This window comes from Mytilus trossulus, chromosome 2 (genome assembly GCF_036588685.1).
Source record: "Mytilus trossulus isolate FHL-02 chromosome 2, PNRI_Mtr1.1.1.hap1, whole genome shotgun sequence".
Taxonomy (NCBI): domain Eukaryota; kingdom Metazoa; phylum Mollusca; class Bivalvia; order Mytilida; family Mytilidae; genus Mytilus; species Mytilus trossulus.
Window position 1 is genome coordinate 19,484,694 of NC_086374.1, and position 14,003 is coordinate 19,498,696.

Genomic DNA, 14,003 nt, shown 5'->3' on the forward strand with positions numbered 1-14,003 from the left:
TCAAAAACTACCTTGACCAAAAACTTTAATCTGAAGTGAGACAGACAGAGGCACGGAAGGATGCACAGACGAACGGAAGAAGGCACGGACAGACACACAGACCAGAACACATAATGCCCCTCTACTATCGTAGGTGGGGCATAAAAATTAAATCTTTTCCACAGCCTCTCCTGAGGCTAGGAGTTTTTCATGATAAATGCAGAAGCTCTGAGGTTTTTACAATTGACAACAGTGAAAATTTGATACAAAGCATTTAATATCACATACACATGTAATTATAGTAAAACACAATTTTATGGTCAAAGCTATATAGCTTGAATAAGAAAACATTTAGTGTAGAATAAACAACACATGTCATCAATATCACATTCCTAAGATATACAACTTTGAACATAAAAATGTTTATACTCATTTATAAGTAAATTTCAAATCATATAAAAAACAACTTAACCAGCAATTTATTCCTATTTTGCATACAGTTGTCCTACAATAGAAAAGAAAGGATATGGGGTATCCATTCATGACTATTATTATAATTTAATGGAGTTTTAGGACATCAGTTACACACTGGAATTATTATGAAAGCTTCATAAGCACAAACACATATAAACATATAAATAACAATATAGTAAAAAATTCAACTATGACTGTTGAACCATGATTAACTAATTTCAAAAGAAAGGAGATACAACAATGCTAACCCATCTTGGAGCATGGCCAAAGAGAACAGGTTACAAAATGTCTTATAATTGGATATAGAGTAAAATAGATAGATCTTCTAAACAATCACCTCTGACTTCTGATATAGTTCCTATACTTCCCCACTTAATCATAGTGAACACTTATTCCAAAGTTATACAATTTTTAATAAGTGTTAACAAAAATCTTGAAAATAATGAGATGCTAGCAATATATGTTTTACTATCATAACACAGTGTCTATGTTTTATTTCCATCCCATTTAAAACATACAAACAATCCATACTTGTTGTATAACAAAGCTGTAAGTTTCTTACTACAAATATCTTGAGAAAAAAATATATTTCATTCAACAGGCTTTTTTTCTATTTCCATAAACAATTATGTTGAATGGAGATTTTTTCTTCTTCTGTCAAGGAAATGCAGGTTTAAAGTTAATGTTGTCTGAACTAGTCTTTTAAGAACAAAGCTTTTTTATGATGTTTGCTTTTTGTTCTTTTGACCACCATTTTCCAGCATGTCAATCACATTTTCAGCAGCATCTGGTATTCTGGTTCCTGGTTAGATGATCAATAACATGAGTTAAGCACAAGTAAATGATCTTTTTTAAATAAACAAGACACTACCAACAAATAGTGAAGTGTCCATGGCCAACATGTACATGGGGAATACATAATGCATACAATATAGAGTTGATGAAAGGGAACACAATATAAAGTTTGATATTTATATATGAAAGGAAATGTAGTAAAGAACAATAAATAATAGGAGACATCATCAAGTTACCATTGTAATGATGGTCAAGGGAGTATGAAGACTGATAATCCTACAAAGTATGCTTTCTGACAGATGATCTCTTGGTATTACTGTGAGAAGACAGACATACAAAGACTATTTTATGGTATGAGGCCTAGATCAGGGACATTTACTAATCTGTTTGAAGTTGATTCAAATATAAATACTGTTTTTTTAGCCTTCTTTGCTTATTTCCTTAAAAAGTCTATTACATTTGTCAGAATACAGAATTAAAGAAAATTGAAATTGGAACAGAAGCGAGACAGTCCATTAACGTTGTAACATGTTAATAGGTATTGTACAATTAAATGTGTCACATTAAAATGTCTTTTTCATTTTCTACTTGATTTTAATGCTGTTTAACAACTACTATTATCTGCTGCTGAAAGGGACCTTCAACATAACTTTACAAAAACTGGTAAATCTAGGAAAGCAATCAACATGCAATCTTACTAATGTGAAATATTTCAATTAAATTAAAATTTGCAGTGAAACTTTGTCACCAGAAGTACATTTCATGTGCTTTAAATATTAAGATTAAAAAAAGGAGAGGCACTGGAAATGAATTACCTTGTGTTGAAATTGAATTCAGCTGACTTGTATAGTACATTGTTATTCATAAGTTCTTTTTATAAGACAATTACAAAACATATTTTTGTCATTAAAAGAAAACAATAACTAAATAAATCAATCAGCTTTACTTTAAAAACATTGACCATAATATGATATAAAGTATTACTTTCTCTAAATCTAAGATTGATAAGATAAGACAGTTTTTAAGCACTGGCTTGATATCACCAGCCAAGTTGTCAGCACTTCTGTGTTGACATGAATTATTATTGATATGGTCATTATTATAAACTGTTTATAAAACTTTGCTTTTTGAAATTCTAAGGCTTTTCTATCTTAGAAAAAGATTACCTTAGCTGTATTTAGCAACATTTTTAGGATTTTTTTGCCCTCAATGCTTTTCAATTTTGTTCATTATTTGGCCTTTTTTTCACTTTTTTAGATCTGAGCTTTGCTGACGAGTCTTTTGTAGATGAAACGAGTATCTTGGGCAAATACAGAATTTCAATCCTGGTATCTATGATGAGTTTATTTACAACCACTGTGTCGATGCCACTGCTGGTGGACTTTTTATACCCTGAGGGTATCACCAGCCTAGTAGTCAGCACTTCTGTGTTCACATGAATGATCATTGATATGGTCATAATTATAAATTAACTGATTACAAACAAAAACCTTAATACTAATGCTTTTCTATCTCAGGAATAGACTACTTTAGTTGTATTTGACAAAAGTTTAGGAATTTTTGGTCCTCAATGCTCTATAACTATTACTTTACCTGTCCCTATTAACTTTTATAGATTTTGGTGTCACAGATGAGTCTTTTGTAGACAAAATCCGTGTCTAGTGCAACTACCAAATTTCAATCCTGTTATCTATGATGAGTTTATTGATATCACTACTAGATGACTACAAGTCCCCAAGTGTATCATCAGGTCAGAAGTAATTGTTTTAGTACTGACACTTTTTATGATAAATCATTCTCAAATTCTCTGCAAAACACACTTCTGGCTGTTATGGTGTAAAAAAATTGAATCCGTGTATCTATCTATGGTTTTATTTAGAAATTAAGAAGTAAGGTTTGAACTGAATTGGCCAGAGGTAAACTTCGATCGGATTGGCTATTCTTTTTATATACCAGGTTGGTCATATACCTCATCATATTTTGAAGTACTTGGCTTTCAATTTTTTTGGTTTGAGAAGTTTGGATTAATGAAAATCTTACAAACACTTCAGACACACTAATTCATAAACCAATATCTTTATTTAAAGTTAGTCTTACCTGGGCCAAAGATGGCTGATACTCCTGCATTATACAGGAAATCATAGTCTTGAGGAGGAATTACACCTCCTGCTACTATCAATATATCCCTACAAAAACAAACATATAAAAGTAGGTATAGACAATTTAGATGCACAAGAATTGTATGTTAGGTATTATACATTTATAGGGTCATGATGGCAGTTAAATTATCAGATTTTCTTATGAAATAAAAAGTACATTTTTCAACTTTGTTTACTTTTAAACAGTCAGTGATGTAAATATGAGCACTATATGTAATTCATTAAACATTTTATTTTATTTTTATATAGAATTCATCTGTAAATTAAATCATTTAATGTGTGAAATTATTACAAAACTTACAAAATATTTATTGATGAACAGTCATTTAATGGTTATTGATTCTTTGTTGATTGCAATATACATGATATAAGGATATGATTGTTGATAAAAAAAATTCTCTTAAAGAAGATTATATACTATTTTGACTAATTTCTGTTTAGGTATATAGAGTGTTGCCTATAACATTAGCAGAATTGATCAAAGATATACATGATCTCTAAATGGTATCATTATATACATGTACTTACGGTCTTCCCATCTGTTTCAGCTGTTTGACTAGATCAGGAATAAGAGTCTTATGACCAGCAGCAAGAGAACTTATTCCTACTACATGTACATCAGCATCAACAGCCTGTTGTGCTGCTTCTTCTGGGGTCTGTAGAATACAAACACACATTGTATTACCACACATTAGATATAAGAAGATGTGGTATGAGTGCCAATGATACAACTCACCATCCAAGTCACAATTTGTTAAAGTAAATTCATTATAGGTCAAAGAAAGGTCTTAAACACGAAGCCGAAAAATTGTATAACTTTGTACAGATAATTCTTGGGTCTGTAGTATAAAGACACACTGTATAAGCACACATTTATTACAGATATTTACTGATGTGTTCAATGACAAAAAGACATGTTGCATTAGAACAATCATTATCCTGTGTTAAAGATATAAAGACATCTAATGTAAGCACAAAATTTAAAGACATTTACAAGTAGAGATATACTGCATCAGACATGTAAACACATAGTACAATGTACAGATACATCCTCATTTGTATATGTTAAAGGCAAACCTTCATCTTAGATCTTATTGTTTTGTAAATATTTTTTACCAAGCTGAAATTATAACACCTTCTTTCACAATGCCTTTGCAAAACATGTTTTGTTTACACAACTTAATTATTGCATATTTCTTTGAAATAAAAACTAATCAATTGTTTGATGCGCTTTCAATTCTATTATCAAAGACTATTAACAGCTTCAATTAATGGATTGATATTAAAAATCAATGTTAAAAAATATATTAAATTTTGCTTCAAAATTTCAAACCTCAGGGAGAAAGCACCATAGGCTGTTGTACTATAGTTTATTAACAATTGAGACTTTCCTTTAGTTGTTTATGAACAAAAACAGTTTGAAAGAAAAATCTTATCGTACTACCATAATGGCACAACCAAAACAAAAACTACATGCAGATAACTCTAAATGAGAATATAATTGGTATGTCTTCCTTAAATAGACTAATGCTCTGTCAACAATAACCTTCCCTTAGATTACTGACTGAAATAAAACAATGATAGCTATTATCCTTATTAACTAAAACATAATCATATCACAGACCAAAATGTAAATTCACATTTAATAACAAACGATCGTAAAGCACCCATTTTCTTTATTTTCATGACAGAATATTCAATAGGAGGTAATGGAAAAATGACTAGTTTCTGGTTAGATAATAGATCTAGGCTATAAAAAATTGTATAATAACATATCCGTGACTATAAATTACATACAACTTGGATTTATTGTTTTGATTATGTCAATTATTATGAAATTATGTCTGAGATGGGTATTATTTCTATGACACTGCAAAGTTCTCTCTCTTCAGGCATCAACAAAATAAACATTGGCTGCCAGTAAAGATTAATGTTTATACAAGTAATGTTTGGTCACTTCTTATCATGTGTTATAATGTGTACTTAGTCTAAATGATCATCCTCTTAAATCTAAAATTATATTCCTCAACTAGAACTGTCTCCTTTACATATAATGTTTATGTCAGTACCAAATACCACTGAATATTACCAATTCAAAATCTAATTCAATTTCAAAACCTCATTGTTTATCAACAAAACATGATATAGAAAACAAAAATCAAGCTAAGATCTTAATTCCTAAGAACTGACATTTAGGCTCTAGAATACCATCCTTCCACAAAATTCAACATTTCAAAACATAACCTTGATCTCATTTCAACATGGTAAGGGACACACCTGAAGACCAAAAAGTAAGATAAATTATGATGGGAGCCACATGTGGAGCAGCTAGGATCTGTTTACCCTTCAAGAGTACCTGAGTGCACCCCTAATTTTGTATAGCTTCACCTATCTTTTACAATGACAGGAAGTCTAGAAACAAAGATTCAATATGTCACAAAAAAGAGGTAAATCTTTTTTTTTTAATCAAATTAAAAAATAAACAACACTTAGTTTATTATACAAGTCACTTTTTTACAACACTTATATAAATGATCAAATTCTGTAGTGCTTTTATGATAAATGTTATATCATTTCCCACTTAAGTTTGGAAGTTTTAGAATTAACAAAAGCCCCTGATATGAATATGATAATAAAATAAAACATTTCTATAGCTATCAACATGATCAAGAACAGTATCAGAAATATCAAACATTGTCAAAGTTATAATCTGACTGAATTTAGGATTTTAAAAAGTTAGAAAAAGATTTCACATTATGTTATTCCCGGTAATATCATAACACAGTTAAGATCAATATAGGCACTCCAATAATTTGTATAAATGATTGTTTACCTTGGGTAGGGTTCTCTGTCAGTTAGATAACTGATTTTCAACTTGCTCGTATCTCAAGTATAATTGGTGTTATATAAAGTTTACTTTGTCATACAGATGTTTCATTTTATTTTTATTACAGAATGATGTATCAATCTTGACAATCCTATATTAAAATCCAAACCAGCAGTCATTACACAGCAAAATTAATTAAAACATAATATGACATTTTAGTCCTGGTGGTATTGGCTCAAACCAATCAGGTTACCAAAATCAATAGTGTCACCATAATCTTTCATTGTAATTTAAAGGGCATTAAAACACTGGACACAAAGAGACATGCAGTGCACAAATGGCATCAACATGGCTGAGTTTACATTCCAGTAGATCAATCAAAACTTCAGGTTATATAAAAATAAAAAGATGTGGTATAATTGTCAATGAGACAACTCTCCAACAGAGACTAAATGACATACAAATTAACAATTATAGGTCACTGTACATCCTATAACAATGAGTTAAACCCATACCACATAGTCAGCTATAAAAAGCCTCAAAATTACAAATGTAAAACAATTAAAACTTATTAATTAGCCTGATTTAAGTACAATTAATAATGAAAATGATATTTGCAGATCTGAACCCCACAGGGGGCTATGTAAAAATTAAACATTAACACACACAACAACAAAAAAATACCACATACCAACTGTTACCTTTGTAACATTGATTGATTGATTGACTGTTGATTGCTTAACGTCCAGTTGCAAATATTTCATGCATGTTTAGGACGAGAACAAGTTAAAAATAAATACAATAGGTAGGTCTTGAAATAGAGGCCATTGGAGATGATGGTTAGAAAAATTTGGACATTCACTGGAAAATAAGGTTATATTAGATAGGGATAATTTTTGCCTTGCAACAGACCACCTTTACACAAGGCATCAGATTTAACATTCCCCTTCTGACTCAAATTTGATACATCCTGCATAGCTAAACAGACCTTTAGCAAGCGTTTTACTGGTGGTTGGAAGAGGACAAAGTGACACTATTTCTATTTCCCAGTCACCCTTGGGGTACCTTCATAACACACATGGCTTAAATAAAAATAGAGGTAAAATTGCTTTTATTTGCAGTTAGCCTCATAGGGAGTATATATCTTCTACTTCAGAACTTGCATTACATTATCTGTACTTCAAAAATGAAGAGTTTTTATTTCTAGGTACAAAACCAAAGAAGGCTGACAGTGTAGTATATTTAACAGTACAATTATGAGTGTTTATTTCAAGGTACAGAACCATAGAAGGCTGACAGTGTAGTATATTTAACAGTACAATTATGAGTGTTTATTTCAAGGTACAGAACCATAGAAGGCTGACAGTGAAGTATATTTAACAGTACAATTATGAGTGTTTATTTCAAGGTACAGAACCATAAAAGGCTGACACTCAGTGTAGTATATTTAACAGTACAATTATGAGTGTTTATTTCAAGGTACAGAACCATAGAAGGCTAAACAGTGTAGTATATTTAACAGTACAAGTACAATTCATAACAATCATCCTTGTAATATTTTTCCTTTTTTTTTTATTTCCAATAATTGAAATCATTGCTTTTACTAATAAACATTGTTGTTTAATATTTAAAACATAGATTAAAACCTATTGAAATAGTAATTTCAATTAATCAATATAACATCATCTCTTAAATGTTACATTCCATAATTTTGCTAACTAAACAAAATATAATTAAAGTTTTGCTGGCGCACCTCATAAATTGATAAAGCTTTTTTTCTGATGGTTTTCTAATATCATTACCCTACTGACATTTTACTCTTTCATAGTTCCATTCAAAGACCAATGTGAAGAGTTAAACCAGTTTTATAATTTACACATTCAATTTCTCTTCACACTGAAACTGAATGACAATTTAAGTTAAGACCTTAAAATCAACACTTTAAAGCAAAATCATTCATTCTTTAACTTCTACTATCATGGTTAAAAAGAAATCAATTGTTGATATTAATCGGCTAAATGTATGCAAAGATTGCTGCATTTGTCCCTAACTTGCATGTGTAATGTAGTGTACTTAAGAATGTTACATTGGATTTAAGGGTAAATATTCAAAAATAGAATTTGCGTATATAGATTGAAATCAAACTACCTACAAATGGAACGAAGGTTTAAAAATGGGCAGGCTCAAATGACCTAAAATATACAGGCTGCCAGAAATTCTGACTCAAAATTAAAGCAGTTTGTCTTAACAGAACTGTTCACTTTTTAAAAAAAAAAAAACAATACAGAAAATGTTATCATGAGACAACTCTAAAATGTTTAATCTTTGAAGGTTAAATCCCAATATCTCATGAACTTTATACCTGAAAATCATAAAAAAAAAAACTCAATGGAAAAATTGATTTATCATACCATTCTTTTTATGAACAAAGTTCCATAACTCTGGAAAGACTTGTATTGCCAAATTCACGATGATTCTTTTAATTATCCTGTATTGTGTGAAATATCATTAAAATTTGGCAAAGCAATCTTAGGCTTTTTTTTAAAATGAAGGATATAATTTTCCCAATAACAATAAGAATCCCAATGATTCATACATACAGTATTGATCTTGTAAATGTGATAAGTTGGGGCAAATTTAAAGTGCTAACTGTAAATCATTCCACTTTTTTTTATAACTACATTTTTGTATAGGTAATTTGAGTTAATGTTGTAAATATGAACCAAAGCATGATCAGACAATGTTTATGAACAAATAAATATGAAGATATTCACATCCTGAATATACAAGAACAAAAACATAAGTAGTATAAGAAGTAGCCCAACAGCAGTGATCAACATACTAAATGGAGTCTTCTTATGACAAAATGAAAAACATCCAAACATCTTCCTAATGACAAATAAATGTTTAAGTCTGAAGCATAATTTATTTGTAGAATTATAAGTCTAATTCCATCCATGACAAATAAACAAAAGTTAGAACATTTAGGAACTTAATAAGCATCTAATATCAATTACTGCAATCCAACAGACTTGCAGTGTTATAAAAGAATGTTATCAACAAATATCTGCATTTTGTAAAATAATACAGAATAATTTGCATTAAACAATTAAAAACCTCATCAAATATTTAGCATGTTAAATGTCAAACATTTAATGAAATATCTAAGATTAATGGTTATGAATTTAAACAACAAGTTTAATTTTACAATTATGAGAAAACTTAGCATGTGGGAGCACATATGAAATAATTATGATGTAATATTTAGGCCTTTATACAATTATTAAATGTAAATATTGATTTTATTAGACAAATTTATAGAATTGGGAATTTATGATGATGAATTTGCCATAAATAATTCTGATCTCACGTATAGTCTGATGCTGATCAATTACTAATTTAACAGATTTGCCTTATTAATAATATCAAATTCATCATAAAGTACCTTAAAACATGTAGTTTAAGTTCTATAGGTATATGTCAATAACCTTAACTATATTTGTCAGAAAGATATAAAATTTTCTTTTAGAATTATGAGATGCAAATTATGTTTTTCTGATAAGAATAAGTTATTTTACATCACAAACATTAAAATAAAAACTTTTATCTTTGCAAAATTTCAAAGTCAAACAACCATGACTGAGGGGGCATGGCAAAGTAATTTCCAAGAACATGAGATGTACAAATGCTTTACAACTGCACACAAAATATTATTGGTTTACCATTAGTGGTGTTCCCTAGGCCTTAAACTGACAGTATCACAAAAACAGCAAAGTATACCATATTAAAGCAGCCATACAATAACTCTTACTTTTTGACTCCTCCAACATAAGACACAAATCAAGTATCAATAAAAGTACAATTTCTTTTTTTCATAAAAATAGATACTCAAGATAATACAATGTAATAAGCATGATAAGTCAATGTAACTAAAAATGAAGTTTCTTTTGGATAAAGAAGCCTGTTCCATGATTTCTTGCTGTCAAACTTACAAAGCACAGTAGATCTTTACTTAAGCCAACCTAAAGTCTGAATAGTTCATCCTGATCGATTCTCAATGTTAATCATTATTAAACCCTATTCAACCAAGCTAAGCAGCTATTTAGTTTGCTATTAATTACAGGATATTTCAATTACATTTCAAGGCATTTAAAATCTATTACAATTAAGAGATATTTGAGGGAATGTGGATTGAAAAACCACCAAGGAATTCTATTTATAGGTCTTGTATACAAAGTATGAAAAGGTTACAGATATAGAAAGTTGACATCAGTCAGGCCCGTAACCAGGAATTTCCAAGGAGGGGTTATTTGGACTCATGAACTCGACTTTTACAGTCACAATTTGAACAAAACGTTGACTTTAACAGTGCTTATCAAAATTCCATGGCATTGCAGGAACTATTTAATTTCAATAGGGCAACAATCTCAATAAATCACAGCCACCAACTCAGCCTCATCAAAATCTTAAGTTAGAAATTCATCAACATTTACGACATGAAATGCTGCAATCATGAAATTTTTAAACAATTTAACCTATTAAATCAGCTAAAGCTATTAATTCAAATTTCAAATTCAGTCAGCTAGTTTAACTTATGTAAGTGTTTTAGAACGAAATTATCTCAAGGAATAACTGCAAAAAGTTTTAAATGATTATTTCTGTTGCAATTAAACTAAGAGATATGGATTTGCCATTAAATGAACACCAGTATGATAAAGTTTACACAACCAAAAACACATCTAAAAAGCAAATATTAGATTAAAGATTTTTTTTTTTTTTATATAATATGACATTGATCGTGACAGTTCCCATAATGCAATAACAATATCATCTATTATTTACTAAATTGATTATACAATTTGATGCCTTATTTTATTTATCTCTGATAATTTGAACATCATAATCTATCTTTTTAAAAGAAAGGAAATAACCGAATAAAATAAGATGCATCAATTCAGACAGCAAAGCCAAAAACAAAAAAGTTAGCAAAAACTAAGAAAAGAAACTTATCAGAGAATATTACAGTACATAACAGCATGGATATTTTGATAAAATTTCAAGAAAGTTTTATATATCTATATGGCATTAAGATAATCATATTTAGAAAACAGGAGATAGAACATTGACAAAACTGAACTGTGTGACTTAGTAATAGGCCTAACCAGATGAAGCTTGGTAACAATATGACAATACCAAAAGACTGGTCCTATATAACTTTCCTATGGAAAAATACAGAGTTTCAGATGTACAGAAATAAAACAGTGAAACACCACTTGTTTGGAGAAAGAAGAGAATTAAACTTTAATATTTTTGTATTTAACAAATCAAGTAGCTGTCTACAACATTGCAATGTACAAATAAAATTTCAAAAACTGTTTTCCATCCATTTACTGAATTATATTTTACTTTATAGGCAACAGCCAAAATAATACACATGTATATTGTAAGAGAAAGCATATTGATATTGAAACAAATATATACCTTACTAAACCAGATGAATAGTAATCTGGGAAGGTAACAATCTTACAATAGTCAATTAAGGGTAAAAATATCTATCCCCCATACTAGTGTAAACCTACTCCATACCAATTTGTAGCTTGCCTGTCAGTGTGGGCCAAGGCTCTGTGTTGGAGACTGTGCTTTGACCTATAATGGTTTACTTTTACAAATTGTGACTTGGATAAGAGAGTTGTCTCACTGGCACTCTACCACATCTTCTTATATCTAATTACCAATTTATCATTATTAATTTAAACTGAAATCTTGTCTTTGTCTTACCAGTTTGAGTGACATATAATTATTCTGATAATCAGGGATAGGGAAAGTCTCATTTAAACATGTCCAGTTGTAATAGTTCAATGAAATGTTGTGAAAAATGATGTGGAAATTATTTGTGACAGCTAGAAGACTCGGTACGACAATGTAGTGTTAACTCTGTAATGGTATCAGACAGAAAGACAATTATCAAACTAAATATGTCATCACAAAGTACAAAGTTTACCATACTTTAACATCTGTAATGTTTTATTCATTAGGTTTATGATGTAATATGCTGGACTATTACTCAGTAAACAGTTAATTTTGTGAATCTTTGACATAACACAAAAAGTATGGTAAATTAGAGGCTCCTAGGAGGCTGGATCAATTGTTTGTTGTCAAAATATCCAACATTAAAATCTTTAGCACCAGATCTTTTTGGGTTTTTTTTCATTTTTTTTTAAAGTAAGGACTTGATTGGTAATTTCAGTTGTTTACAAAAAGTGTTATTGAATGGTAATATGAGTCAATTGTTGGTTCTAGTGATGTTGACTTATTTGAAGACCTAAATATTTTGCTGATATATTTGTTTAAAAAGACATAATATCAAAACAAAACAGTTTGCATAATGATGCCATTAAATGTAATTCCCCATCCTCAATTATCACCCTGTAACCTTAAATAGGGTCAATTCTTTTTTAAACTGCATTTATCATGCTTTATCCTTAAATAGGGTCAATTCCCTTTTAAATGATCAAACGATATAATTTTTGTCTCACCAATGATATAATGGTGTAAATTGGATACATATTTTGAAAATCCTATTAGGTCGTTAACTCCTCTAGCTCATGAGTATATTCATTACATAAAACTAGAGGAAAATGCACTTTATAACATATTCAATAATTTACCTTATGATATTTAGAAATGACAAACTATTTAAGATTAAAAAAGCTATGTATACCCAGTAATACTTATTACCAGCCAACTATTTTTCTGGGTCTTTTTTGCCCATCAATCTATTGTTGATTAGCATACAGAATTGAATATGATGTAACTTATGAGATACTGAACACCAAAGTAGGTTGGAAAGGGTACATTTTATTACATTTATTTAGATAATAGAATGAGGATCTGAATGAAATTTACAGATGAGAGAATAATGTGCAAAAAGTGCAGAATAAATAAAAGGACCGGACCATAAGTCAAAACAATGGACTAATCTATAACAATTATTTTTCAGGCCGTAAAAATATTGAAGGATTGTTTTTGCATGATACCAGCTTTAAAGTAATGGCATTTTACATATATGCTTTTGGTGTTAACACGTTACTTTAAAGGTTGAACTTCTATAAATATAGACATTACAATTTCCAATAAAAGAGGGACGAAAGATACCAAAGGGACAGTCAAACTCATAAATCTAAAACAAACTGACAACGCCACGGCTAAAAATGAAAAAGACAAACAGACAAACAGTAGCACACACAACACAAAATAGATAACCAAAGAATAAACAACACGAACCCCACCAAAAACTAGGGGTGATCTCAGGTGCTCCGGAAGGGTAAGCAGATCCTGCTCCACATGTGGCAACCGTCGTGTTGCTTATGTGATATCAAATCCGGTAAGGTCACATTCATGAAAGGGAAGGGGATTGTATTTACAACGTAAGGAACATATCCGATATCATTTGTGAAACGGTTATTCCATAAAGGTCAACCAACTTTTGATGGCGTCTGTAAAATTTACGAAGGGATGATTTCACGTTCACCATTTAGAATTCCTCACACTTTTACTATAAAGTGTCGGATAAATGTGTACCTTAGAATGCAAAGTTCATATGCAATTATTTTTTTCTGAGGTCAAAAAAGAGGCAGTATATTCTGGGATTTCAGGTAAATCCTAAACTGTAGGGATTTACATATAATTCCTAAGCAGGGTACTTAAAGTTACAGCCATTATCCCTAGATATTGATAGAGTTTTCATGCAATTCATCAAATTTATCTAA

The 14,003-nt window shown here is 30.0% G+C and overlaps 1 protein-coding gene across 3 annotated transcripts in view; it reads right to left on the bottom strand.

The window, feature by feature from the left end:
• Positions 1 to 238: 238 nt before the first annotated feature.
• LOC134706691 (methylmalonyl-CoA mutase, mitochondrial-like) overlaps positions 239 to 14,003 on the bottom strand; it is a 44,794-nt gene continuing 31,029 nt past the window's right edge. For all 3 annotated transcript variants that reach the window (XM_063565858.1, XM_063565860.1, XM_063565859.1), the window contains 3 exons: positions 3,936 to 4,063; positions 3,346 to 3,434; positions 239 to 1,255 (listed from right to left, as the gene is read on the bottom strand). In XM_063565858.1, the coding sequence (XP_063421928.1) occupies positions 1,173 to 1,255; positions 3,346 to 3,434; positions 3,936 to 4,063 (300 nt within the window). In that variant the 3' untranslated portion in view covers positions 239 to 1,172. The remainder of the gene's footprint in view (positions 1,256 to 3,345; positions 3,435 to 3,935; positions 4,064 to 14,003) is intronic.